Below are 27,862 nucleotides of genomic sequence, written 5' to 3' on the forward strand. Positions count from 1 at the left end.
AGGGCTTATTCTGTAAATGCTTTAAGGCTGTTTCTTTGCTTTGCGGTTTGACGTGCTCAGTGTGAGCTGAACGCTCATTTGCAGTTCAAGTTAAAATGTAATTAGTTTTAGATACGCATTGGTTCATGTCGTAGTAGTACCTTAGAAGTCTATCGATTAGAAAATAACTTGGGAGAGATCATGGAATGCTGATGCTTATTCCTACAAAATTCTTATGTTAATTACTGAAATGTGTTTAGTCACCTTCTGATGACTGATGCTGCTTATTTATTGTTTAATCTGTTAATAAGAAATACCACTAGAAAGCTGTTTACACAACAGTAAATGGAGCAGCGAGGTTACTCTTGTCTCATTGGAGCAGATACAGATCTTGCTCTGATATTTTTTTAAGGAGAGCAGGAGCTTGATCCACGCTCAGCACTAGGATTCGAAGCTATAGCTCTCATTTTATGACATTGTGACCCCAGAGAGATTATTTTCACTCCAGCTCAGGAATGTACAGTGCTCTCCATGGCTGGAGTGGAGAAAACATGGTTGTAAAGATGGTGTAGACAATGTTTTTTAAGAGATTTAGGTTAGGAAGGTATTTAGATGGCAGAATTTAAAAAATACTGTAAGATGATGATGCTCTTAGGTTGCTAAATTGTAATGTGCTTTTTCATCAGTGTGTAAGTATGTATTACTGGATAGAAATTAGCCTGTGAGGACATCTGAGAGTGTATTGTTGAATACCCGTGACGAGCAGTTTCTATTGCATAGCCAGTTGTTGAGCGTGGTATGTTTAACTGGGAGGGATCTCACCTTTGCCTTCCGATTCCAACGTGTGCCGCAGGTGCCGGTGCGGCTGTTTCCAGGCGCTCTGCAGCAAAGCCCCAAAGCCTCCAAAGGCTGTGGAAACTCTGGAGTTTAAACAACTGCTAAACCTCAGTAGTTGGATTTGCAGTCTCTGAAAAGCTTAGAAGCAAAATGTAAAAATGTTCAGGAAGGATAATTGATTTGGGGAGGAGTAAAGCAGCAAATAGACATCAGCAATGGCAGAAAGTAACTTAGTCATCAGGGTGGAGTTAATGAATATCTGAACTGGGAGACACGCTGTATTACTTTGGATGCCAATACCATGAGATTTTAGAAGGCTGGCAGGGTTACGTGTATTGGTGGCTGCGTGAGACGCTTCCAGGAATTACAGATAGTGAATTTACCTTACAGGCCGAGGCTTTGCCCTTTCTTTATTCGTCAGCATAGAAATGTCCCTAAGCCAGTTGTTAATTCGCGAGATGTTCATCATTTTATACTTCAGATATGCTTAGTCATGCCTTTCTTCAAGTAGTATATACTCTTCCTGCATTGCACTGCATGTTTTATTATTGTTTCGACGTTACAATGGTAGATAGTTCACGGCTGTGCAAATCTGGTGCCTTGCAACTCCGGGATCCTTCTGCTTAGCAATAATCTGATAAATGTAGGTTGTGAAATACATCTATATAGATGGCCTTTGGTCATGATAAATCAAGAGAGCAGAAAACACATATGAAGCTGAGGAGTTGTTTTATACTGTTTAGCTACTAAAAATGGATTCACTTACGATTCACAGAATATTTCTAGTGTCCCATCTTTAGCCTGAAGTGTCGTGTTGAGCCATATATAATTTCGGGGAGCAAGGACAGTGTGTTGTGAAGACAGATAACTTTTCTCCCTGAAGATGATGCTTATTCTTCTGAAATACATATTTTTTTTCAAGGCAAAGACATTCAGCAGAGCTTATTGTTGATAGAAACAAGAAATCATAAAAATATTAATCATCTCTTGTTAGAGTGGAAAAACAGGACTTAGAAACAGTGACATGAGAGATTTGGGGAGGGATTTGCTGGACCCAGGTGCGTCTAGAAAGCCTCAGCTGCATTCTTACCTCTAATGGAGATCTCCTGGTGTATTAGAGTGAGGAGCTTGATGATAGCCTCTGTGCCTACCTCTGTGCCAGCATTCGGCAAAAGCCTCATGGAAGCTGTTACTGTCTGCGGTGAATGGCGGCTAAAGCGGGTGCAGAACTGACCTTACTGCATGGAATGCGGGGAGTCATGGGAGAAAGTTAACACCACAAGTGCTTTTCCTGAAGGCAGAGAAAACTTAACTGTTCTTTAAACTTACTATTTGGCAACAATTTTCCTTTCAGGAAAAGATTCTGAACAATTCATCAAACTGCCCTCCTGCGTCTGCGCAGTCTACGGAAAGTTCAAAGTCAAGAAGAGCAAAACTTGTTTTTGATGATAGGTAAGAACAGCAAAAGGTGCCTTTCCCTTTGTGGGGATGCGAACCTCGGAGCATAGCTCCCTGTGGAGAAGAGTCCTCGTTTTGCTTCACAAAAGATGTTAAGCTCACACTCCGGAGAGCTGCGCGCTGTTCCTGCAGCGCTGTGCTTGTCTGACTACTCCCTGTGCCCTTTACTTGGCAGAGAGCACAGTCCTTGAGAAGGAACCGTAGCCTGCCCTGCGCATTCCTACGGAGCATAAAAGGACCATGCAGTAGACTTAAAGAGCTCAGGTTGTTCTGTTTTTAAATGCTGATGGGTCCTTTTCACCTTACCAGGACACTGCTGCTACCTGTCTGCCCATTCGCCTCTCAGCAGAGCCCGCTTCCTCTCGAGTCGGGAGTTGTGGTCATTGATAGTAGAGAGGAGACTTTGTCTTTGAAATTCCAGATCCACAGGAGCAGGATTGGGATTTAATCCTGTGGGGTCAAAGAAAATATGTTGAAAAGAAAATAAAACAAATAGTTTACCGTCTTGTACAGACTTGAGGTTTCACTTGTACCAGTTCAAATCTCAGCACTTAAAGCATTTCTCTTCGTTGTTTAAATTCACTTTCCAGATAAAATTATGTTTATTCCAAATGTAAAAGTAACTTCCTGGTTAGAACTCTTTGGAAGTGGGCAAGCTAGCTGGTCTGTGTTTTTTTCCTGATAGTTATTCCTGAAAGGGGAAGAAAAAAGTTAAGTGAATTTGATGATTAGAGTACACTGTCAATCGTTTAGGACAAAATAGTTTACGGGGATTTGGTAATTATTCCAAGATAAAACAGGGCCAAGAAATTGAGATAAGATCAAACTTTCTAAAAAAATAAAATCTGAACGTGTATTGACGTATAGGAAGACACAATGAGAGCACCCTCCAAGGAACGGTAATTGTGCTTTGGAATGGCGTCGTGTTACAACCTTATGGTTATGACTGAGACGCTGTAGGGTTTCTTGGGCCTAGAGCTGATTGAACTGATTTTGTAGGTATAGAATCTTTTTAATATTAACTGTTGTTTTTTAATGATATCAGCTTCCTGGAAGTGGACTGTTTAAAATGTTGATTTCAAATATCTTTGATTCTTGGACAAGTAAGATAGGATGGATGGGAGAATTTATTTCAAATTTTAATCAACTCATAGGTAATATGTTAATATATTGAAATGTAAATTATTTCCTTCTGCTAATCTAGTTGTGAAGGTCATTTAACATGGATTGTATTGGGTGGCTAAGCAAAAGCAATTAACATCTGAATGCATCTTGATTATTTTGTATTATTATCATAATTTTAAAATATTTCACGCCCTCAGTAATGCCAGTCCTGGAGGCGCTGGATTAATTTGTCCTCAAACTTTGTGGGTTTTTTCCTTCCCCTGCCCTGTTGTTGGTCAAGTGTTTGGCTTGCTTGACCGTCAAATGCAATAAATTTAACCAAATCATAGCAACTTGCTTGAAACACTATTTTGAATTACCTGAAACTAGAGAACTAACTTTAAACTATTTAAGAATTTTATCATACTGTAACTAATCATAGTAGTTAACTATTTTAACAGCTTTTTTAACAGTTTTATCATAGTGTAGCTCCTGTACCTTGAGGTAGACAGAAAAAATATGAAATGTGGCAACATTAAGAAACTTCAGTCATAAAAGGAAATGCAGTATGGGTGGGGCTGAGTCCATAAATTTGTGTTCTCTGTTGCAGGACTTACTCAGCTGATCATTATTTACAAGAAGCAAAGAAGTTAAAACACAATGCAGATGCACTGGTAAGTAAATCTCCAATACTTATCCAACGTTTGCACACTGTAAGGGGGTTTGTTTACTGCTTTTGCCATTTTGCTGCCCTTCTGTAGTGGAGCTTTATTGTACTTCCTCTCTGGTTTTTGTCCTTAAAAGTTTTTTCCAATCTCCTCAGTCTGACAGGTTTGAGAAGGCTGTGCACTACCTAGATGCTGTAGTGTCCTTCATTGAGTGTGGGAATGCATTGGAGAAAAATGCTCAGGAATCCAAGTCCCCGTTCCCTATGTATTCAGAAACTGTGGAATTAATCAAGTAAGCATTGCAAAGCATATACAAAAGTCAAGTGGGTGGGAAAGAGGTCTGGAAATCAGAGGTTCTGGATTTAGTAAAGTTTCACCACCAACTTTTGAGAGCTCTTATCATTCTCCAATAAAACTGGATCGCTTACCAGTTCGTTCCAGTTGCTGAGGCTTAAAGTGTTTTTGTGAAGGTTGAGATGCTTTCTGCTAAGGCTCTTGAAGCCTCTCTACGACGCTTAACACGTGAGAAGCAAAATTATTCTGACCACTGCCTGGTCAGCATTTTGTTTAGGGTCTGAGAGAGTTCCTGAAATGGTGAAGACAGTTGAAATGAGACATTCATAAGAACGTCAAGTGTTTTGTTTGATAAATGATACTGTAACCTTTATTTTGTTGTTTACTTGATGTCTTTGTTTGTAGATACACTATGAAACTGAAAAATTACTTGGCACCGGATGCTACAGCTGCAGATAAAAGGCTAGCAGTGCTTTGGTATGTGTATTCTGAACTTAATACAGTGCACTGATTAATTTCCAATGTTTTATCGGCATGAAATGCTGTGTTACAGTGAGTTGTCAGGTGATTCTGGACCAGATATATGAGTTTTTCCACTTGGCTGTACGTAAAGATTAATGCTGTATATCCTATTACTGTAAATTGGGGCAGAGGGGATGTTGACAACGAGGGCCAAGTCTTTGAAATATTAAGGAAATTACTGGATTTGTACGGAGTAACAGCAGAAAGGATGGGGGTCGTTCCTATGTACTCATCCAGTGATAAGTCAAAATTTGGACTGGCTGTAAAGCTTTGTCACCAACCTCCTAGGTCGATGAAATGGCTGCAGCAGGAGCCTGCAGAGGACCAGAACCGGTTGGTGTCAGGTGGAAAAGAAGGGGGAGGCCATGGCAGGATGGATTGGACTCAGTATGTCCTGACACGAGCGAAAAGTAAATGAAACCCTTGTCTAGGAAGTAACTTCGTGTTGTCTTCTAAGCTGAGAACTGGAAACTGATTATATCGGCAAACCACTGAAAATTATAGTGTCAGCTTAAGGCACGCAGAGCTGGTTTTATTTCATTGAGAATTTCAAGTGCTTATGGATTGTTCGGTAGACCTACAACTTGAGAGTTGGGCAGAGAAAGCTTTAAAAACACAGCTACTAGATTTTTGAACTTCACTCAGCTGTGGTAAACTTGACTTTAATGGTAAATGTTTTGTTATTCTGTCTTTGGTCAGTCTTCGGTGTCAATCTCTGCTATACCTAAGGCTTTTCAAACTGAAAAAGGAAAGTGCATTGAAATATTCTAAAACTCTGACTGAACATCTGAAGGTAATTGCATGCATCTTTTCTTAACATATTAAAACCTAATCAAATTAAAACTCTACATCACTTAGAATTCCTGAATCCAATTTTCAGACTGCTACACGTGAACTTGGAATATACCCTATTTAGAACTGGACCTTGAAAGTGTATTAAATTCGAGTAGTTTAAAGCTGGGAAGAGACAGCATGGCTGTCATAACCCTACTGGTCCTAGCATGATAGCTCTTGATTAATAATTTGATCTAGCTTTTATCTTCTTTAATAAATTTAGTAGGCTTCAAGGAGAATTTAAAATTGTTTTTCTTGCTGCAGATATAACAAGCTGAAACTTCACTTTCATGTTTAAGCTTAGGGGATTTCAGGATCTAGGGGTGTATTACGTTACGTGGGCTGCAGCTCTTCAGCCTTCGCAAAAGCTGGCGCCAGAGCCAACCTCTAATTCAAAACCAAATTGGTCTTTTCTGAGTTTCTGTTGTTTGCAGTGGGAGGTTTGATTCCTGCCCACCCCCGTGAATTTATCTGAATTCCTCTGCAACTGATGTAAACGTGCTGTCAGGGAAAGGAGACCAAGAGACACATCCTTTGAATTAGTTTATTTGAATCAGGATGTTGCAGATGAGAAAACCAGTTTTGATACTTCTGTAATGTTAGTCAGTGCTGAATCTAGACAGATTTTCAAAGGAACTCTTGGGAATAGACAGCTAATGTCACTGGGTTTCTCTGAAGCTTCCAGCTGTCAATACTGAGAGGAATCGGGCTTGCCACGTGCCCGACTTCTCGGAGTTTTGAGACACCTTTAATTGCTCAGTACTAGTAATAACAGAGATTTCCTCCTGTTAATGGGCAGAAAAGCCAAAATGTTATCATAAGAGGCAATGGGACCTGATGATTAGGACAACAGACTACTCCAGTCCTATATATGTGTATATATATATTTGGTGGCTGCCTTTGCGTTGCTGAAATAATCCTTTAATTTGTGTCTTAGTCATCAGTAAAAAAGGGTATTTTCCGAATTTTAATTTACTTTGATATTATTCAGAATTTTGGTTATTGCTTAAAAGAAAAACTACAAAAATTGATTTGATCAAAAATAACCAATTAAATAACCAGTTAAAGTATAACTAGTTAAAGTATAAACATAAATCAGGTGACAAATTTGTTTTTCCCCAAACAGAATTCCTATAATAATTCTCAAGCACCGTCACCTGGTATGGGAAGGTAAGTTGTAAAAGCTGTTACCTGTATTTCTCAAATTCTAGTTAGTTTTCTATGTAAACAGTGTGCCTGGGGTGCTCAGAGGGTAGCTTTTCACTCTTTAAAGTGTGGGGTTGGTTGTTCTAAGGGTGTAGATTTTGGTTCAGTTGCTTGCGTAATTATTCTGACAAAAGGTTCGGAACACTGCTGCTTGTGACAGTGCTCTGCAGAGGGATTGTCAGGCAGCTCCTTGTTGCAAAAAAAAGAAAAAAAGGGGTCAGTGTGTCACTAACACACAAGTCACTTATCTCAGTGAGTCGTCTTGTTTTATTTAATGCTTTTTCCCTCAAAAAACCAGCTTTATTCATGCTGCAAGCCCAGGCGGCTACAAGTACTTTCAGGGTTGTCTGTTCTGTAGTCCGGCAGCTTGCTTCTACTCTTTAAAGCCAAGCAGTGGCCTTTGATAGATGGCTCTGAGTTTAAGGAAGGCGTTTCGGATTTCCGCCGCGTTACCTGAAAGTGTAATATGGCAGTATAGTTACTACGGAGTTGTAATGTTTTCATTATTATTCTTTAAGGTTCAATTTATTTAAGCAACGAATTTAAGATTTTATTGAATTAAAAGATGATGCGGTTTGCTGATTAGGTTTTAGCTGTGAAGCTGAAACATAAGAGTTGGAGGATCCTCAGCAGTTGTTACCAGCTCATGGATTTTATTAGTTGCAGGGCAAATCCTGACTTTTTAATGTGTAAAGTGGGAGCGCTTCAGCATCTCGCACCCTGAGATGCGTGAAGAGAGGTCTTAGAAAGTAGATTAGATTAATATCTTAGATATTAATAATATAATTATAATTAGTTATAATTATAATTAATAATAATTATAATCTAAGATTAATATCTTACAGCATGATGTGACTGAAGTACGTATATTTGCATTTTTCCAATTTACTGTTTTTCTTTGGATAAGCAGCAAGCCTGTCGGTATGCCGTCTCCAGTCTCTCCAAAGCTGTCTCCAGGGAATTCAGGAAATTACTCTTCCGGGGCAGCCAACCCTTCAGGGAGCGGGTCTTCGGTGACGATCCCCCAGAGGATCCATCAGATGGCAGCCAGCTACGTCCAGGTTACGTCCAACTTCCTCTATGCCACTGAAATTTGGGACCAAGCCGAACAGCTGTCTAAAGAACAGAAAGGTAAGGGCTGGCACGGGTGGATTGTAACGTCAGGTGTACCAGCGTGGGCTGAAATGCCCGTAGGCTTTGAATTTTGGAGTCGCAGTTAACGGTGCACAGGATGCTTGACCAGGTCCCCTGCAAAAGTGAGATGGCAAGTTAGACCTTGGATTACAGCGGCATGCCGGGCTGGGTGTCTTGGTTGTCAAGGCGGTGTTGGAGATGTAATGTTTCCGACCAGCTATGTGTTTAAAAGAAAAAAAAAAAAAAAATTTCTTCCTTGCATTTCCTGTAAAGTGTTAGGTGTAGGAGGAGGAACTTTCCCATTTCTGAAATTCTTAAGTGAAATACACATTTAAGGGGGAAGGCCAAGGAAGTTTTACAATAGTTTAACCATACTCTAATTATATTCTTATCAACCAGTCTTCTGCAAGAGAGTACAGAAACTGGTCAGAAAGGACCTTTGTCCTTTATTCTTCTGTCACTCAGCCATCTCTCTTTTCTTTTATCTATCTTAATCTAAAAGATTCATGCTGAAAAGATGAGGAGTTCAGGTGTACTATTTCCCATATAAGAGTACATGCACAGTTTAACTTGTGTTTCTGTTGTTTTAGAGTTCTTTGCTGAACTGGATAAAGTTATGGGCCCTCTGATTTTTAATTCAAGCATCATGACAGACCTAGTGCGTTACACCCGTCAGGGATTACATTGGTTGCGCCTGGATGCCAAGTGATATTTTGAACTGAAGGAATGGAAAATCGAACACGTTTTTCTCGCTGCCTCTGATTTATCTCCACAACACTGTGTCATGTCAATAAGGAAGACTGCCATAACACATTGCTTAGTTGACACTAAGAGCAAGGAATGCTTTCACATGTCTCCCATCCTCATTTGTGTTTTGTGTTTTAACCCCAAATAATCTGGTTAATGGACTTCTTCAGTATTCCCATTTTAAGTTATTTAAATATTTTAAAATTTGCTACATATAAAGGTGTAGTCTTGCTGATCTAGCATGGATAGATCATTGGAATTCCAGTCATAATACATAAATAGTCAGTTTAAATCCTATTTATTTTAATTTTTTTTTTTTTTTTAAATTTTAATTTTGAAAAGCCCGGTTTGGGGCAGTTTTTAGCTATTTCTTCCCTAAATTTACCCTTTTGAGTACTTAGCAGAAATTAAACATAGACACTTTATTTAAATACTTTGTGAGCTTTGTTACTCTGTAATGTCTTGTGGTGGTAGAGCCTGTAAAAGGAACTAGGGTTGATAGGTTCTAACGTGTAGGGACACCATACTTTCATGCCTAATGCCTAGGAGTCAACTAATAAATGACAACTACAGATTTATTATTGCAGAATTTGTACTAAATAGAAAAGTTCCAGATATTCTTCTACGTATTAAGATACTTCATTTAAATGAATTATAAAGAAATTTATATGGAAAAGTATTTAGCTGGATCTGACTTGGATTGTTTTCAAGGCAGTTTCAAACCATCAATTAACACTATAACAATCACAAAACATTACAGTAATTTGCATTTAATGTAATACCGAAGTAATGGTGTAGGAATGAACTTCAGTCTGATAGGTGCGATGCGTACAGGAAAGGTTTCGGAAATGGACAATCTTGTGCTTTTTTGTATCTCTTCATTTAAAATACATTTCGTTTCCTTGCTTGTCATTTGGTGACACTTAGAAAATGGGTGAACTTTGTGGTTAAAAAAACCCGACGAGAGTTAAATTCCTACCAGAACTGTCATTTGCATCTTTTCCATTGACTGAGAAACCAGGAATCTTAAGTAGAAATCGAGGTCCAGTTTTTCCTTTTAGGGTCTGATAGGTAGTGGACACTACAGGATGACAGTGCAACAGCCATCGTGGGGTGGGAGCACACCTGCTATTACAGGGAAATTCTCTGCCCGTTTTGATGCAGAATGGATTTAAAACTAGTATTTACCCCGTGTTAATGAAGGTCCCGTTAGTGGTTGACGGAGCGTAATACTCACTCGCAAGGGAGCGACTTGGTGCAACAGGACGGGTTCGTGGAGTTGCCATCGACTGCTCTCAAAAAGTGTAAACCAAAGTACCTTTCCACGTAAGGTGCTTGTCCGAGTAAAAGGTTTCAAATGCTACTGCTTTCAGTATTGCTTAGTGCCCCTAACATGTCTGGTGTGCCTTATGCCTTACTTTTAGATGAAGATTTTATGAACTGTTTACAAGATGTTTTACAGCAGGACCAGGTATACTGTATGCAGTGGTCTTCTGCAGTACTTTGGTAAAATTCCATTTCCTTTTTAAAAGTCCTAGTGTCTATCACACAAACTGACTTCTCATCGCAGTGGTCTCCTTTTGAAGAGTCCAACTCTGAATCCTTTGGAGTGAGATTGTGGAATGCTGCTTTGTTTTCTCTCCCGTGTAACCCTTTATTCTGTACCAGATATGAACGTGCATGTTCAGGAAAATTATTGCACTAAATTTTTTGTGTAGTTGTAGTTAAGTGCCAAAATCACGGCAACCTCGAGAGAAGGAATAGAATTCTACGCTACTTAGTACTGCAGTATGTCCTATGGGCTTTAAGAGTTTAGAAGTTTTGCAAATTAGTAACCTACTAAAAGGTAGCTGCATATTCGTAGAGCTTCCTTTGCGTTCCAGTGTGTTTTGTACTTCCAGAAAAGCTTTGCTACGTACGAATTAATACATGGTTAACAGACCTGTGACTTTTTCCGTGATAGCTGGATTTACTCTTCAGGTCTGTTGGAGCATCCTTTTTATTGAATCACTGTGCAAGGTCACGTTTCTGTTAGTGTTTGCTGTTCGAGACAGAACTCTGTACCCTCAAACTCCGCATCTTGGTTAATGGGACACTGTCAACTATTTTTTCCTTTAATACTCTAAAGTGCCTAGCACACTTTTGACGCTATATAAAACACACCTTCGCAGAAGTTGCATTCACAGTTTATTTTTTTTGTGTAGTGCTGCACTAGCCAGCATGGCTGTTTTTTCGGCTTGCTCCTTTGTGCACAGTTACCATTGCTGTTAGCAGGAATGGTCTCATCTCTGGGAATTTTTTTTCCTTACCTAGAGTCCCACAAATACCTTTTGGTGTCACGCTAAATTGGTCTCGTAAAAAAATGTATCGCTTATCCCTAGATCAGTGGATCTTAAAAAATTGTCTTCAGGTGACCGGAAGACTTTTTTTACATCGTGTCAAAATGTGGACCTGAGCTGGTTGAAAGTGTCCCACCTAAACAGTGTGCTTGGTGGTAAAATATCCTCCAGAGTGCTGTCCCGGGTCTTCTGTCTGTACGGGAGATACGCAGTGGTCTTGTCAAGCGAAAAGAAATGCCTTACGCGTCTGTGGCTCTTTCAAACAGATAAATTTGAACGTCGCAATTCCAAGTGCATATCTTAATTTGGGACTTAGCGTTGTTTCCGAGAGAAAAGTTATGTACTTTGTCAGATTTCGTAGCTTAAAAAAAAACAAAACGCAAGTACGTAATAGGCTTCCATCCCTCAGTCAAAGTGCAGGCGAAGGGTCTAAACCTGTCTTTTCGTACCTCTACCCAAGAGCAGCGGAAACGCGGGTCGCTTAGTGCTAACGCGGTCGCACTAGGGACTGACGATGAGGGAATCCCCAGCTCCTGGCTTCCTAAATGATTCCCCGGACAATTGCATATTAAATCCGTATCGACGCCGTAATTGTAATTCCCTCACTGAACGCGGTCCCAGTTGGTGAATCTTAAAAATGGCTTAATCAGACTAGGCTTGCTCAGATATCAATCCTATTTGAATTTGCTGTCAAACTTGCAGGTTCCTAGGTGATAAGGTGCAACCATTTCTAATGATAAACAAATCTTCAGGACACCAGAGTAAAACAGCCCGAGACTTTTTCTTTTGATTTGAAACTATTAGCCATAAAGCAGAGCATACGGATGGCTCTTCTTGGCTTTTGATGGCAGTATGCAATTTGTATTGTATGTGTCTTTTAATATATATGTATATATATATGAACTCAGTCTGTCCAAAGTATATGTTATACTTGTTTTTAGATTATGGTGCAACTGACTATATTGATATATTATTTATTGAGTGCTGAATCACCACCTTACTGGTGATAAATCTTGCATATTATACAGGAGTGCAATGTATATTCCTTTAGATTGCTGAGGCTCGATTGCTGTGATAACAAAAAAATGCCCTGAAATGTATTTATGAATGGCCCCAACATACAGAGAGTCAGTACTTTATGGAAATAATGTAGCGCTTGCCTGGGGCAAGTCAAATAAAGCCGTAGGCAGATGATTATGTAGCTTGCCAAAATGGCAAACTACCGGAGAGAGAGGCTACCTTTGCTGTATTTAATACTTCATTTACCTAACAGATATTCGCTGTCACTGCAGTGTTTATATTAAGGCAGATACAGAAGGGCCTGAGCAAGTCAAGTTTGAATTACCCATTGGGGAGTAAACAACTTCCAAATTCTTCGATTTCCAGCAAACACTTTGGTCAGGGTTTAAATTACTCCATCTGATGCATCAGTGTACGGAAAGCCCTGTGTTTCCAAGCAACGAAGTTAGTGCTAGGCATCTTTCAGTCTGAAGAGTAGCCAAAGCTTTTGCTAGCCAACTCAGACAAATCCACACCTGTTCCCGGAGACAAATGTCCTAAGTAGGAAGGTTCCGTAAACTCGAACTGTCGGGGGACCGTGACGTACGTCCAGCTCCGTTACTTTTCGAGGAATCGGTCTCCGCTGCCGCGATGCCGTTTGAGCCCGGCGGCGTTGGGGCGGGCGGAGGCAGGGAGGGGGGGTTGGCGAATTCTTCTCTCGGCGTGAGCGCGGCAGAGCAGCGGCTCGCTGGGTCGGCCTTCCCGACGGCGTTCGCTCTGCTCTCTGCCGCCGCTCGGCCGACTTTCAGCCGAATACACGGAGCGATCTGAAAGGCTGTGGTCCAACGCAGAGTGCATGTAGGCTGTCTCGACATAAACGCTTCCCCTGTTTTAATTTAATCCGGAAAGCGAGTGGAAGTGTGTCCATTCCTGTTGTAACTCTCCGCACGCGCTAAGGGAGCTGATGCAGGCACATTGGAACGCAGCGTTCCCCGTCTTCAGTTTTTATACGCAAGCCCCGTAGTCGGCGTAGCTGGGCGCGCAGCGCTTCTGCAGCGGTTGGTTTCGGCTGCGTTGGCATTATACATCTGAAAACTCGACTCTAAGGACCAGGCATGACTTTTGCAAGCACAGTTCCTGACATTTGTATCTGGTCCCCCTTTTAAATTGTTTTAAGAAATTTTGTATATGGAGGATAAAGTGCTTATATATTTATTAAAAATCCTTTATCTTATTTGAAATTATTATTTGGTGAAGAAGGGTTTTTTCTTTTGGGGGAGGGCTTGCGGGTGGGGGAAGGTAACTTTTAACCTGTCACTTATAAATGAAGCCCTTGTTAATCATACGGAAAGGTACTGTTAGTAATTAATGGGATGTCTCTGTTTTATGCTTTGTACATGACAAGTCCATGTGTTACACTTTGTTTCTATCAAAATATTTAGGCATCTGTCTTCAACCAAAACCTAAAAAAAAAAAAAACAAACTGTGATTTTTATTTGTTGCAATACATTTGAAATTTCAAAGGGTACTTTGGGGCTCAAAATTAGGATTTCTAAGTCAGTATGTGCATTTCACGTAATAAAGCTGTTAATGGTGAGCAAAGTATTATATACTAACTAGATTTTTTCCACATCTGTATAGTATATTCTATGTATTTTGTGGTATTGAGATTATAGAAAGTTTAGTGTCTGAAACATGCGTTTAATGTGTATTTTTAAACAAATTTATGGCAATTAAAATATTTGGAGAAAAGGGTATCACATTTCAATTTGTAAAGATCTTTTTAACTACTGTGTCATTAAAATGCTTTGTACAATGCAAAACTGTAACTGGAGAAACTAAGTTTAATAAATATCAAATAGATTTTCTGTATTAAACTTCAAAACCCACTGTGCTCGTATCTGTTGCATGGGCTTTCCCCTCCCTGGTATTGCATTTTTAAGCAGAGTTTTCTTTTTTGATCCTAGCGCTTTACGTATGGCAAAAGGCAAACAGCATTTGGGATTTGCGTCCTAGACTTGTTGATATTTGTCTGCTCGAAAGTGGCTTTGTTTCTCTCAGCCCTCCGAGTTAGCGCGCAGCTGGTCAAAACTGGGTTTCGACCAATTTAGTTTAAAATAATAGATACTTCAGTGGCAAAAGTCAGTCGAGGAGATTTAAGTAATCTTGATTAGAAGTAATTACAAGTAAATACTTTTCCTTCCTGTTATCGCTGGATTTATTTGGGATATCGAAAACGCTATCAGTATTATCAGTTTGTCTGCTCCCTCTTTCTAACAGGCCTTTATCTGAAGTACTGATAAGAGACTGCAAAAGGGGATGGAAGCACGGTCTGCTTTATGCACTTGCCAGGTTGAAGGATAAATGTCTAAAGTCCAGTTTGAAATAAGCACTCCTGCTCGAAACGCCTGACGTGCACTCACCCTACGCTTTGCTCACCGGATACAAGGAAAACCAAGGTGGTTTGCGGAATAGAAATCTTTAATTCACGCCTTAAAAAAAAACAAACCAAAACGAACCATTACAAAAAACCAAAGCGAACACGAGATGCAGAGTCCTTTTATTGAGCTTGGTCAGAGTCGTCCTGAGGCGCGTGCTGCAGAGGTACAGCCTTGGGCAGGAAACGCACCCAAGCTCTTTGACGTCCTTTTATCAGTTCGGATGACAGAAATGTTAAATATACGTATTGCTCGATTCACTGTCCTAGTTTCTGAACGGTCAATAAATATTTCACCAGTAGAGCGGAGCATTGTGAGCGGTAACAGTGATGGGCGTTCTTCGTTGTGACAGGTCACTCTGAGGCCGTTCTAAGGAAACAGCGGTTCTTCCTGGAAAACAAAACCTCATCAGGCGCTGCCAGCTCGCGCTGCCAGCGGCTCAGGCATGCGTCCTCCGGCACGTCCTGAGCAGCGCTCCTCTCGCCCGGCTCTTACAACAGTGCTGCCACTCGGCTCGCGTAGCCGTGCACGTTGTATTCGCCTCTTTAACTCAGTTTAGTTCGTCTTGATTAATTTTATGGTCTTTTGCTTTGCGTAACGACTCCAAAATGCATGTTACCCAGGGCTGCGTGGTCAGGCTGCGGCGTAGAAATTGCAACAGAAACCCCTTTCTGCCTGTATCTTCCTGTAGCTGCTCTTACATTCACCTGCGTTGATCAGTAGAACCAAACGATGCATTTTGAACGCATGTGAAATAGCAGCCTGACTACTGTGTCCCATTATATTTATTTACATGTAGTAGAAGATGGATATATTCTACCCTGTCTCTGCTTTCTGGTATGTGTACAGTAAATGCCCACAAAATCAGCTTTCGGTCACTAAGTAGTACTTTTAACTGATCAATTTAACTATGTGTAGTTGGACAATTTGCTCACGTCCAGCGGTCATGAGAACTAAATGGCTTTTGATATTTTAGTTGTCTTTTAAACTATGAGCTTAAGTAATCACCTTAAAGCGATTAATTTAGGGTAAGATATTGCTTTTAATGAATATATGCTTGAAAGCGAACAGCACTGGCTTTAAGAAGGATTAATTTTCAGGTGTCTAAGTGATTACCTAAAAGCTGTCTAGAATCCCCTGTTCTTTTTTGAAGAGACAGGTTATTTGGGGTTGCAACGAAAGGACTACGGCTTGTAACCAAGGGCGCTTGGACTCTGCTCTGTTTGCATTGCTTACAAAAGAGGTCTAAATCTATTGCCCCATCCCTATTCTTGCTGTCTTTTTCATGCACAGAATTAACTCCCTAGCTGGCTTGGGTGAGAATAAATGAGACCTTCCTCTATGTAACGCACTATTATGTCCCGCTGAGCCCGAAGACGGATCAGGATTAGTTACCTGCACAGCATTGTAACGCATTCGCTGTTATCCCTGCACGAGGCTCCGATGGGTCTCAGCGACACTCCTCTCCAGAACGGCGTCATCCGCCTCTGCCTCGATAGCCGCGGCTGGCGCAAGGAAGCGCAGTGCGTCTGAAACAGGGTTGTAGCACGAGCGTCAGGACCGCGCAGCGACCGTGGGCGCTTGGGTGCTCGCGTGCCGAGGTCGACTGTCTTGAGTGAGGAACTTGAAATCTTTCTCATTTTCAGATCATAGCGTGCTCTGCTAAAGTATAATTGCTCGTATCCTAACCCCAATGAAGTATAACAATTAACTCTGGTTTTTAATCGCCTTGGGAGGGAAGGCAGAATTACTTGCAAAGTTATGTCTCGGAGTAACCCAGTATTACTAGGCAGCAGAGTGACTGCACTCTACTTTTTTATGATGTTGAGTCCTCTAAAAGAGCTCTACTGTCACCTCTAACTCCTGCCAGTTAAAAGTATAAAATTTAGAAGTATAAAAATTAACTATGAAGTATAAAAGTAGTATAACAATTAACTATGTTTTTTTAATCGCTTTGGGAGGGAAGGCAGAATTACTTGCAAAGTTATGTCTCGGAGTAACCCAGTATTACTGGGCAGCAGAGTGACTGCGCTCTACTTGTTTATGCTGTTGGGTCCGCTAAAAGAGCTCTGCTGTCACCTCTAACTCCTGCCAGTTACTCGTATTCATGCATATCGGAACAGTTTTTGTTAACTACCTGACCGTTTGAATTAGCACTTTAAACAGTTCTCTCCATTTACCTGGCTGAGCAGCAGTGAGCAGAGCACAAAGACTGCCGTCATTTTCCAGCAGCGCATCTTCACGGTGCGAGCTGTCACCTCGGCCGTAGGACCAGCCTCGGGGGGAGGAGGGAGGAAGAGCCCCAGACGGAACTTCCCAAGCTTCAGCTAGATTTTTATAGACTTCATTCTCTTATCGTTGCATCAGCTGTCAGTCGTTACGGGAACAAAGTTCGTTTTGGAGCAAGAGGGAATTACTAAGTTAGCATCTGCTGAAGGGATCTGGTTCAAGGCCTGTCTGTCTAGCTAATGATTTACTCTCCTTCCACTTGTACTTTGTCTGGTCAGCTTACCCGCCGTGCCAACTGTTCCTTTTTTTAAAGCCTACCTAACACGTTACCAGAACTCCATGGTGTATTCGCAAGCAAAAGGGTGGTTGGCCAAATTATTATGGGAAAGATCAAAAGCCGTAACCTGGTTTAACTTTTGTGCCATTCACAGCGTGGGCAGCTTTGAGTTTGTCAGCTGGGGGTAAGTATTGCCTTACTGAGCTTATTTCGAGCGGAGAACCACGCTTTTGATTCCACTTCTCGTTCTTGGTACGTGAAAGAATGAGGAGGAAGTTACTTACCCTTCCTTTCCACGCACACAGTACTCAAAAAGCAGATGTAATACTTTTCAGATGGGTTTTGGAATGTGAAACGCATGTTATGCATGATAAACAATAGACCTCTTCTTCCAAGGATCCTAACGTGTAGTTAAAGCTAATAATCTCTAGACAGCTAGTCCCCAAAGTAGAAGAGACTGCTGCAAGGGTTTTCTGGAGCCGAGTTGCTCCGTGTGGCAAGACCACGGCTTCTCAGGTGAGCCGTCTCTGCTGTACTCTGCAGCGTAACTCAGGATCAGCCTTCCGAAAGGTGCCAACAGCTCCCGCTGATGTGGACGGGCAGTTTGTAATTAAGAGGGATCTTAATTTTTTCCATTGCGAAATGAGACTGCAGCAGCCTAGAGAAAAGAATGTTTAAGAAGAGCCATCTATTCCCTCTCTTCTCTATAATCCTCTCAGCTTACCGACACTGGGACAAGTGGGAGAAGCGCGTGTCTACGATGACCTGTCTGTAAGCGGACCTCGCTGGTACTCACTCCTCATCCGTGAGATCTTGCGCATCCGGCTCCCACATCTGTCCCACGTGTGCCCTATCTGTCGGTACACGATTTTTGAGATTGCGGAGTAACATAAAGACAATACCAACTTCTTTGTGTCAAGTACGTGGAGGTTTTGGAGCACACCACGTTTTAAGTTACTTCGAGTAGGAAGATACCGTATAAAATAGCGAACTGTGTTTTAGCTAAACTGGAAATACAAATCTGGATGTAGCAGGCTACCATTTTCTGCGATTGCTTAATGTGGAGGCGTAAGTGCCAGCGTGGAAGGCGTTGCTTAGATTAAGATAATGCCATGTTGCCAGGTTCCTGCCTACAGATGATTACCCCTTAGCCCAAACTTCACTGGGACGAAATAAAAACCCTTCCCAGCACATTGTCTACAACCACTACTGGAAAATTTGTTCCTTTCCTAGGGTTCTTCTCACACTCTTTCCTCTGCCCCGTTTGTCTTGCTTCCCTGGGAGGGGGAATCAAAACCCTTCGTTATTTCACCTTCCTTGGCCTTATGAAGGGAAGGAAGTGGGACAGTAAATCACAGCACATCAAACAGCTGAACTTAAAAGTTTCTTTTACATTTGGCTGTGAATTTCTCAGTCGTCTTTCCCCATGTAGTCCTTGCTCTACATGCACCTGAGCTCTACTTTCTGCTGTTTCCACTAGGCACTAGTATAGAACAGAGAGAGGAAAACAAGTGGCAGCAGCAGTAGTCTTGACTTCATCTGCAGAGCACAGGATTTGCAATGACAGCTCTTTCAACTCTGACAGCAGTGTGCTCTCTAAGCCATCGTTTCTCAGCTTTTTTGGCTAGGTAAGACTAGTACTTTGTGATGATACAGCAAAATTGTTGCATGTCCTGGGTTACTGATGGCGTCAGCATATCCCTTTCAGGCAGCAATCCATCTACTCTGTGCAAGAAACTGAGGAAAAGGGGAAAAAAAAAAAAAATTGAACCAATTGTTTCCATGTGCGCAAGTCCAGCACACCAGTAAAACGCCACAGCAAAGTTGCAGCTTGGAACAAAAAAAAAAAATTAAAAAAAAGAGCCACAAAATGTTGCTCCTTCTAACATTTCGCAAAGGGAGAAGAGAAATTAATTAGGTGACTGAGAAATTTTCCAGCGCCTTGTTCAGATTCTGAAATACCCACCGGCCGAGCTCTGGAAGGCCGCAGGTTCTGCATCTGACAGGTTCTGCATCCGGCTCCCTGCGGGCGGCCGGGGCGAGCGCGGGGGCACGGGCGGGCGGCTCGGCGGGGTTGCGACAGGCTGTTGGCGCAGCAGAGGGTGAGGAGGCCCAGCCCGCCGCCGCGGGTCGCAGCCGGGCCGAGCCGCTGGCGGGGCCGACGTGACGGTGCCACGCTGTTTACAGCAGTCTGTCAGCTGGTTCGGACGCGGTTCAGCTGTCTGCGAACAGGGGCAGAGACCTCGTGAGAGCGAGCGAGATGAGCCGCTCGCCTTCTGCGGCGTTGCCGAGACAAAACGTATTGAAAAACCAAGAATTTACTGAAGCTACCAAGATAAAAGTTCACAGGTGCTATCATTTAGGCTACCCGTCAGCTGCTGCGGGTGCTCTTGGGGGCTAAATAAGCAGGACGCAAGTACAAGTTTTAAATAAAGTCTGCCTCTGGGCCTCCTTGCCAGCTCTCACAGGTGTAGTGGCCAGCTTGTTGCTGCCTTCTTGCTTAAGCTGCCTAGAAAATACCGACGAACTGAAACGCAGAGTTAAATTTAAGCACAAGAGTATTTTTGGCACAGCTTGCAGCACTGGGTGACTTTTATTGCTCCTGTTTATGCCAGCCTCGGGCTGTATTTGGGGTAAACATGAGAGCAGTAGGAACAGCCCTAAGACTGCGCTTGGTCTCACCTGCTTTTGAAACGTGCGTTAAGAGCTGCAAAAGAATAAATCGGCTATCAAAATTGCATACCCCAAACTTCCTGAAGCGAGAGACTGAGCATCTTTGTCTTCCAGACAGCCCAGCCCTGAGCGCGCCGACAAACTAACACGGGGAAATGCCATTCCTACCCCGTGGGTAAGATAAACTCGGTATTGGCTGCAGGAATAACACTCCGGGGAGAGAACTGTGTTGCTTTGCGTGGGGCAGGAGCTTGGGACAGCCAGCTGAAGACTGAAAGGAAAAAAAAAAAACAAATCCAGGATAAAGGAACCAGCCAGATGTTCTGGAGTTTGAACAGTGAAGCTTGTTTATACACTTAGAGCCTCAGGGTGAATTTCCTTGTCACGTACTTAAGTAACTACTACTAGCATTTGTTTTTAAATCACCTTCAGGTATTAAACAGTCTCGTTTCTCCTGGTAGCTTCCAAGAAGCTTCTAATCCAGCCTATTAACACTACTCAGGTATCAGAATTGCAGTTACTCATCCAATTAATTAATAGAACTAGATAATTAATTAGAATCACAGAGCAGCCCAGGTTGGAAGGGACCTCGAAAGATCGTCAGGTCCAACCTTTTGTGGGAGGGAGCCCAGATGAGGTGATCCAGCACCCCGTGCAGTTGCACCTTGAAACCCCGCAGCAACGGGGGCTCCGCCACAGCCCAGAGGAGCCTGTTCAAAAAAAATCCCTTTCTTACATAGAGATGAAACCCCTCCCGGTGTGGTTTGTACCCGTTGCCCCTTGTCTTCTGCACGGGGCTGCTTGTGAAGGGAGAGCCTCTGCACAGAGCTCAAGGTCCACCTTCAGTCCTGAGCTGTCAGCCAGCTCGTGCAGTTTCAGTCAATACCAAATCAGGCGGCCTGTTTGTTTTTCGCAGCTATCAAGGTTAAAAAAAAAAAAAAAGGGCAGCCAGAGATGGAAAGGTAAAGGAAGCGACGAGCCGTTATCTCAAAGCAGCTCTAGCTGCAGGCAGTCCTCGCTACGCTAGTTATACTGTGAGAATTGTCAAAGCAACAGGGGTAAAAGGAAAAAAAAAAGCTGGAAATACTCCAACATAAATGCTGAGCGTGCAGAACTTTAGCCTGACTATCTCTCTCTGCCCAGAGCGAACCAGACAGGCTTGGTGCCACTCACCTTAAACATCTCAAGACACAGACTTCACACAAAGTCATGGGGCAAAGTTAAAGTTTATTAGACGAGATGTATCTCCCTCTTAATGCCCTTCTAGCCACGTGAACAAGCTTAGCGACGCGAAGCTGGTAACGCAGCAAGGCAACAGTCTCCTCATTAACGCGATTACTGGTTGTTCTCATATTCAGCGGGGTTCTTCCTTTTCAGTCGCTCAAACTCTTGTGTTCCCCAGGAGTAAAGGAGATAGGCTCCCAGAAAGGCTGCAAAGGAAAGGGGGACGCTCACAAGCCGCACTGCAACACGCACAGCATGGCAGGCCCCGAACCACCGCGTTTTCCTGACCAGAAACAGCGTTACGCAAAGCCACCGCTACACAGACGCCTGCCGCGGCCTCCCCCATCAACACGCCGGTGTTGAGGGGGATAAAATAGGGGGGGGAAAAAGGGGTTCGACCCCTCAGGCCGCGCCTGAGGCATCTCCCGCCGTACTCACGCGGCGCCACTTTGAAGACCTGGGAGCTGAAACGCCTCCAGACGTTGGGCAGCCCCTGCGAGAAAACATTGGGGAAGGCGCGCTGCTCGAAGGGCGAAAGGCTGTAGGTGATAACGTGGCGAACCCGCGCCAGGTTACCGAAGTGAAGGCCCATGGCGTCGCGGTGTCACCTTCCTCGCAGACCCGGCGGCCGCCGCCCGCCCCCGGAAGCGGAAGCGGCGATGCCGCTTCCGCTTCCGGGGGCGGGCGGCGGCCGTTGGCCGCTCCCTCAGGGCTTTGCGGCCGCCGCCGCCGGCTGGCGTCCCTATAAAACGACACTTTATACACCGCAATTGTAATAAATGAATCGCAGGGACATTTCCCCTGCCGGAGGCTGTTCAAAGGCGACTCAGCACCGCTTTATTCAGAGGGGCAGCGCATAAAAATCCTCTCATTAACACCAGTTCTAATTACCCGTCACAGACCGCCTTTTTGTGGCCTCCGCAGCAGCACGTCTTAAAATTATTCTAATGTAATAATAAAAAAAATCAGTCCCAAATGCGGTGCAACAACGTGAATCCGCCCCGGAGAACGCGGGCTCAGCCCTTTAATCCGTTTGCGAGGTTATTTCTGAAGCGGCTTGGTATTGCCGCGGACCCGAAACTGCGCTTGGCTTCAGCGCTTTTATCTTAAATAGGCTTTTCCATTTGTGCCAAAGACAGAATTAACTTTTCTTTTCCTCCTTGGCGGCTCGGTGACGCCAAATTCCCGCTGTTTAGAATCATAGAATCGTTTAGGTTGGAAAAAAACTTTAAGATCATCCAGTCCAACCATTAACCTGACACTGCCAGGTCCACCACTAAACCAATTAAGGGCAGAGTCATAATTAATTTCATGTTTCCTGGCTGGATTATTTTTTAATGAAAGGAAAACTACAATAGAATCATTAAGGTTGGAAAGGCCCTCTAAGATCATCAACCCAACCATCAACGCAACACCCCCATGCCCACTGAACCATGGCCCAAAGTGCCACGTCTACACCTTTTTTGAACACGTTAAAAGAATTGGTGGGAGCAAGGCTGTGTTAAGCAATTTGAATTAAACCAGTCAAATGTTGCGTTGACCGCGGGCTGGGATTTTTTTTGTTTGACAGCGAGATGCTTGCCTTGAGCTTTTGGTATTTATTTCAAACGTACCTTCAATTAGAGCCAAATCAAGTGCTGTGTTTAGTTCGACGGTTCCAGGCTAACGCAACCTTTTCGGTCAGGGACTTCATTTTGGGAGGAGTTACCGTGAGCCAGATCGTATTGCCCCTCCACAGAGTACCTCAAACCAGGAGAAGCGTCATACCAACACGGAGCGGTTCGCAGCGATGAGGTGAACCCTTGTCACGGTGACACCAAGTCACACGCAGTCCCCTCGGGCTCTGTCCTTTCCCTGCCAGGCTGAACTCCCAGGCCAAGCCCCATGGAATTGCACGGCTCAGGATCTAAGGTTAGGCTGTGGTTATTGTAGAAAGTTAAGGCATTTATGTATCCCTGCATTAGCAAGTCATCATTTTAAAGGCTATTGTTAATGAGTTTTAAAAGACAGTGCTGCTCCACATCCTTTTATTAAAAAAAAAAAAAAAAATCCCTACCAAAGCTGGTTTTTTGTATGAGCCCCACCTAAAGCCCTCTTAGCTTGGGTCCCCAGCCCAAAACCAGCATTTTTGACAAAACCCTTAAAACTAGAAAAGTCTAGGAGAAAAATAAATCAATTGCAGTAAAAAATTCAGTTTGAAAGCATGTACAATTAAGGCACTGTTACCTACAGTTTTATTGTGAGAGGAAACGAGGCTGTGGCCCCACATTTTCAGACTACTAAACCAATTTAACAGCATTTAAATCATTTAATAGGCTTCTAAAAGCCTTTTTTTTTTTTTTTTACCTGACAGCATTGAACATTTCTTCATAATTCAGAAGCAAGCGGCAGCATCATTCCACATGCAGAATCCAGCACCCTCACCCCATGAACAACTCATGGTTTGTTCTTGAACTATATCAAGCACGTCTGGTTTTAACAGCGCACCAGTAAGCTGGTGCTGGTTCTTGCTCAAATACTTCAGTGATTTAAGTTTTCACAAGTTATGACACAGCTGTCCTTAAATTCCTACCACCCATGGTTGAGAAAGCCCAAAGAGCACATCAGAAAACAAGCAAGAAACAACCGTATAACTTTTTACAGAACTGTGAGAAAGAGTTGTCTTCTTGATTGGGGGAACCGGAAATGTGGTAGGGAAGAAGAATAAAAAAACTGAGAAAGTAACTTTAACATTAAGGACTTTCCTCTCTTCCTAGACAGTTGCTGGAGACGTTGCACAAAAGATTTCTATATATAGAGGAAGACTAGCAGGCATTGAATGTAAGTGGTATGCATGATAGGCATTTATTTCTTTTTTTTTTTTTTAATCTGTAACAAAACAGCTTAAAATAGACATCTGGTAGTTGAAACCTTTTCCACATTTTAAATGCAAAATTATTCCAATAAAAAGACACTATTTACATTTAATTTCACATTCTAGAAAGGCTGAGTGGCTACAAAAATAAGTGCTATGATGTAAACACCTTCTACTAACTAACTCCATGCTAAATCCTAACCGGTTTTATAGAGCTATTAGAATTACACAAACGCTATTCACTTGGTTATAGCTACAGATACTTTGAGAATGCAAAAATACCCAAACCCGGAGTAAAACCAATTAGGGTTCACCCACTACCGACAAGTGCACTTGGTAGCTATCATATCTTCATACTCCTTGTAGACTATGGAGCCGTCGGGCTCTATGGTTAGGACGCTCAGTGGGCTGTATTCGGCAGGAACACAGGAGGGCTTTGGCACCGTCGAGTCCAGTTTCTCGTATATTATGTTCTGTACCATCGTGTGTACAGGAGAGCCGTAACGATGCCCGACGACCCTTGGGCAGTCGCCTTTGCAGTACTGCGGGCTGTACCTGTGTGGTGCTATTATCCATTTGTCCCATTTTAGTTGGCTAAAGCTTAGACGGAAGTTGTGAAGCTCACACTCGTTTTGAGGGAACAGAAATTGTTTGAAATATTCACTCAAATTATAAGGTGGAGTCGCTGGTGCCTCTTTCAGAGGCTCATCTCTTCGCCGTCGAGAGGCCCTTTTACCCTGTGAATTCTCTTTTCCGTTGTCACCCGTGGGATGAACGAGCAGACTGTTCCTTTGCCTGGGCCGTGCTGGGTTTTTCCTTCTGTGTCTAAGTGAGTTCCACCTGTGATAAGCTTGCTCACTGGTATCATTCAGATAAAGAAGAAGAGAAGGGGGAACCAGTGCCACATTAATGGGATTTTCCAGTTTAGTGTTCTGTTGTGGATCACCCATCAGACAAGTGAAGTTCACGGCCATATGAATATTCCTCCTCTTAGTAGCAATTAGAGGCTGGAGAAAAGAAGTCACATCAATCTCAACCCACTTGCGTTTTCTAACTTCAAAGTGCAGGCTAAAAGCTATAGCGTGTGAGACGCTGGGACATACTTGGCTAGAAAAATCATGCTCCTTAACAGATAAATGGCACATGCATGTAATGGAAGAAGAAATGGGAACTGATGTGTCAAAGGAATAGAGCAAGACAGACTTGAGTAAGTGCTCTAGAGCAGTAACACGATCCAGGTTGAAGAGTAAATCCACCGAGTGAATGTCTCCTGAGAAGGGAAACAAAAAACTTGTAGAGTTAATGCATCTTAATTTTCCATCTAGACATAAATACTTTTGTGTAATGGATAAGTAGAAATGATTCAGCAGCAGAAGCAGCCAGTTTAGATGCCCTCCCTTACTTCTGTTATGTGGAATTTCTACTTTGATCAGGGACACAAGATTTAAAAGTTAAGAAATGACAACAAAACCAAGAAACCCCATGATTTTAAGAGGTATTAGGATTCATTTCATTAAAACAAAAAAACCAAACCAAAACCAGTATAGGAGGGAGTTAGCAGTTGTCTTTTCAGTGTTGATATGGGGAAACAGGAACTACGCACTCCAGAATATACAAGCCATGAAATGAAATAGCTAAAGTTTTAAAATTAATGCTTTCACAGCTTTTTAGCACTAACTCTAATTACTCTTCCTACTCATAACATTTTTTCCTATTTAAATCTCTTGGCCAGCAGCTGCTGGCAAGTCTGAGTAATCACAAGGCAGAAATTTATTAGCACTACTTTAAAAAAAAAAAATATATCATTCTTTCATGAGTGTCACTTTGCTTTTCTTTTATGAAACAGAGCCAGAGCCTCCAAGTTATTCTGAATGCACATTTCCGTCTCATTCACCCCTACTATAAGATACACTACTCTTATCTTTTCCCCTGATGTTAAGCATTTTTCTGGCATCCTTTGCATTTGCTCCAATTTCCACCTTATTTTGAGATTGATAAACCCATTTCCTGGCCTGTTCTCCAGATGTGGACATAGCATATGTTTAATATATCAGGTTTTTTACTACTCACCGCTGTATTGTTTCTGTAGATTAGAAATTGTTCATTTTTGACTACACAAATACATTAAGTGAACTCTTCAAACTTACATGGGCCAAATAACCAGAAAGCAGATGAGGGCTCTGTAGACCTTCATAAACTTACATTTCCTGTATTAATGACTTTTTCTACAATCATGAATTTGAATAGCCTCAATAATTGTAGGAATTTGGTTCAGATTCAGGCTGCTACTTCAATTATTACTACATTTAGGATATATAATCTTGACATTAGCTGTTAATCATGAGTATATTCCTGAATCAGTAGATTATACTATGCCAGGAAATTTTAGTCATAAACTTTTTTTTTTTAATTTTTCCATAGTGAGTACTTCTTAACTGAACCTCAGTATCAAAGTGCTGTTACTGCGCACAAGTATGATGTTTGTGTTTAAGGCTATCTGTCCTTCTATGTGAAAAAATCCAAGTCAGGAGAGCTTGGATCACTTCTCAGCAGCCACATAAGTAGAACTAAAAAGGCCGAGGATTTGCTGTGACCAGATCACACTTGCAAAAACCATGAAAGCATTACAAAGTTACAAAGTGCCCAGCCATCCTAGTTTTTCAGTGCTGAGCCTGATTTACGAGTAGTTCTACTCTTCCCTTCAGGTCATTCACACATTTGGGTCATGATTCTCCCCTAGCAAGCGTACACGGCAAGGAGAAAAGTCACCTTGCAATGGGATTCTGGCAGTTTGTTACAAGTCTCACTACAGTGCTGTTTTTATGGCCTTGAAAAAAGCAAAACCGAGACGAGCAGTAGAAGGAGACATGGTGCCCGTTATGCCTAACCATTTTTTCCACTTTTCTTACTTTACTTAGAACTGATTGGAGCACTTTCTCTGTCTCAAAGCAAGATGAGTCAGCCTGAAACATCAGCATCACTTGAACACAGCACCATTTGTGTGGCGGTTCCCAAACTGTGGGGAACTCTGTGTCTAATGCCATTCAAGGAGAAGTAGGTTATGAAAAACTCCAACACTCTAAGAGAAGAGCCATCAGGATTAAAATAACAACAACTCTGAAGAAATAAGGTGTTTTTATATTATCCCACAAGCACAGAACACATGGAAAACCCCTGTTTAACCTTTGCAATTCAGGTCACTCCACACCTACCTTTCATTAGGTCCCCGTGGCGGTGCTTGCATTCGGAACATGGAGTGAAAAGTCGAACAGTGTTATAAAGGTGGCTTTTGTTAGCCTTTGGGATTCCCTCCTTGGTAGCAGACATCTTATACAGCCTCTTCATGTACCGAAGGGCTCTGGAGTCTGGCTGCAGCCTGGGGGCCTCACTTTCCCAGTTCTGGTGTCCCCGGTCAGACAGCACCTTGAGAAGGGGAGGCAGGAGGGCATATCCACGTCTGACACCTTTCGGCAGCCGTAACAACGGGTTTAGCTCACTGGTGTCCTCGGGAGCTACCAATAACCCAGAGGTCTTGTCAGAGACCACACGACCCCTGGAGTGGGGGGAACACTGGATGCTAGAAGAAAGCCAGTGAAGGCAGCAATAGAAACAGACACAAATTCTCCAAGTACTCTCCATGCTCTTTAGGGTTGCAGCCAAAAAAATGCCTCCCCTAAAATATTCAAGGAAAAAAAAAAAAGAGTACCTGAGCCCAATCCCTTATATATGTTGCAGGTGTGGAATGGGAGGGAGGTTTCTTTCTGATTAGAAACCAAAGTGAAAGATCTGCAGCTGGCTACTGAAAGCACATGCTTGTTTGCATTTAGGCTAGAGCCTTTGCCCGTGAAAGCATATCATCCGCAAAATCCTTATTCCAAGAGTTAACCTTTTTCACGTGGTAAATTACAAGAGTGAGTGCCAGCCTCCAGAGGGAGCTGGGGAGACAAGTTAGCATTGGCTAGTCTAACTAAATCCATGTTTATTTGCAGGAATATATACAAAGCTAAATATTATTGCTCCTAGCAATAATAAGCTAATAAAAAAGA

The 27,862-nt window shown here is 42.5% G+C and overlaps 4 protein-coding genes across 9 annotated transcripts in view; 1 reads left to right on the plus strand and 3 right to left on the minus strand.

Annotated features, from left to right (window-relative positions):
• AFF4 (ALF transcription elongation factor 4) overlaps nucleotides 1-12,798 on the plus strand; it is a 52,109-nt gene extending 39,311 nt beyond the window's left edge. For all 6 annotated transcript variants that reach the window (XM_075715395.1, XM_075715397.1, XM_075715399.1 and 3 more), the window contains 8 exons: nucleotides 2,171-2,268; nucleotides 3,989-4,052; nucleotides 4,202-4,338; nucleotides 4,746-4,817; nucleotides 5,562-5,655; nucleotides 6,823-6,866; nucleotides 7,813-8,033; nucleotides 8,627-12,798. In XM_075715395.1, the coding sequence (XP_075571510.1) occupies nucleotides 2,171-2,268; nucleotides 3,989-4,052; nucleotides 4,202-4,338; nucleotides 4,746-4,817; nucleotides 5,562-5,655; nucleotides 6,823-6,866; nucleotides 7,813-8,033; nucleotides 8,627-8,745 (849 nt within the window). In that variant the 3' untranslated portion in view covers nucleotides 8,746-12,798. The remainder of the gene's footprint in view (nucleotides 1-2,170; nucleotides 2,269-3,988; nucleotides 4,053-4,201; nucleotides 4,339-4,745; nucleotides 4,818-5,561; nucleotides 5,656-6,822; nucleotides 6,867-7,812; nucleotides 8,034-8,626) is intronic.
• A 35-nt stretch (nucleotides 12,799-12,833) lies between these two features.
• On the minus strand, nucleotides 12,834-17,791 carry LEAP2 (liver enriched antimicrobial peptide 2). Its single transcript, XM_009488619.2, has 4 exons — nucleotides 16,740-17,791; nucleotides 15,955-16,088; nucleotides 14,545-14,949; nucleotides 12,834-13,584 (listed from the first exon to the last, which is right to left on the minus strand). Exons 1-3 carry the CDS (start codon nucleotides 16,794-16,796, stop codon nucleotides 14,913-14,915), a joined length of 228 nt encoding a protein of 75 aa, XP_009486894.1. The 5' UTR covers nucleotides 16,797-17,791; the 3' UTR covers nucleotides 12,834-13,584; nucleotides 14,545-14,912.
• Nucleotides 17,792-20,945: 3,154 nt separating this feature from the next.
• On the minus strand, nucleotides 20,946-21,586 carry UQCRQ (ubiquinol-cytochrome c reductase complex III subunit VII). The gene is made up of 2 exons (XM_075715402.1): nucleotides 21,401-21,586; nucleotides 20,946-21,168 (listed from the first exon to the last, which is right to left on the minus strand). Exons 1-2 carry the CDS (start codon nucleotides 21,552-21,554, stop codon nucleotides 21,074-21,076), a joined length of 249 nt encoding a protein of 82 aa, XP_075571517.1. The 5' UTR covers nucleotides 21,555-21,586; the 3' UTR covers nucleotides 20,946-21,073.
• A 2,547-nt stretch (nucleotides 21,587-24,133) lies between these two features.
• On the minus strand, nucleotides 24,134-27,455 carry GDF9 (growth differentiation factor 9). Its single transcript, XM_009483301.2, has 2 exons — nucleotides 27,029-27,455; nucleotides 24,134-25,086 (listed from the first exon to the last, which is right to left on the minus strand). Exons 1-2 carry the CDS (start codon nucleotides 27,453-27,455, stop codon nucleotides 24,134-24,136), a joined length of 1,380 nt encoding a protein of 459 aa, XP_009481576.2.
• Nucleotides 27,456-27,862: the final 407 nt, after the last annotated feature.

This window comes from Pelecanus crispus, chromosome 8 (genome assembly GCF_030463565.1).
Source record: "Pelecanus crispus isolate bPelCri1 chromosome 8, bPelCri1.pri, whole genome shotgun sequence".
Lineage (NCBI taxonomy): Eukaryota > Metazoa > Chordata > Aves > Pelecaniformes > Pelecanidae > Pelecanus > Pelecanus crispus.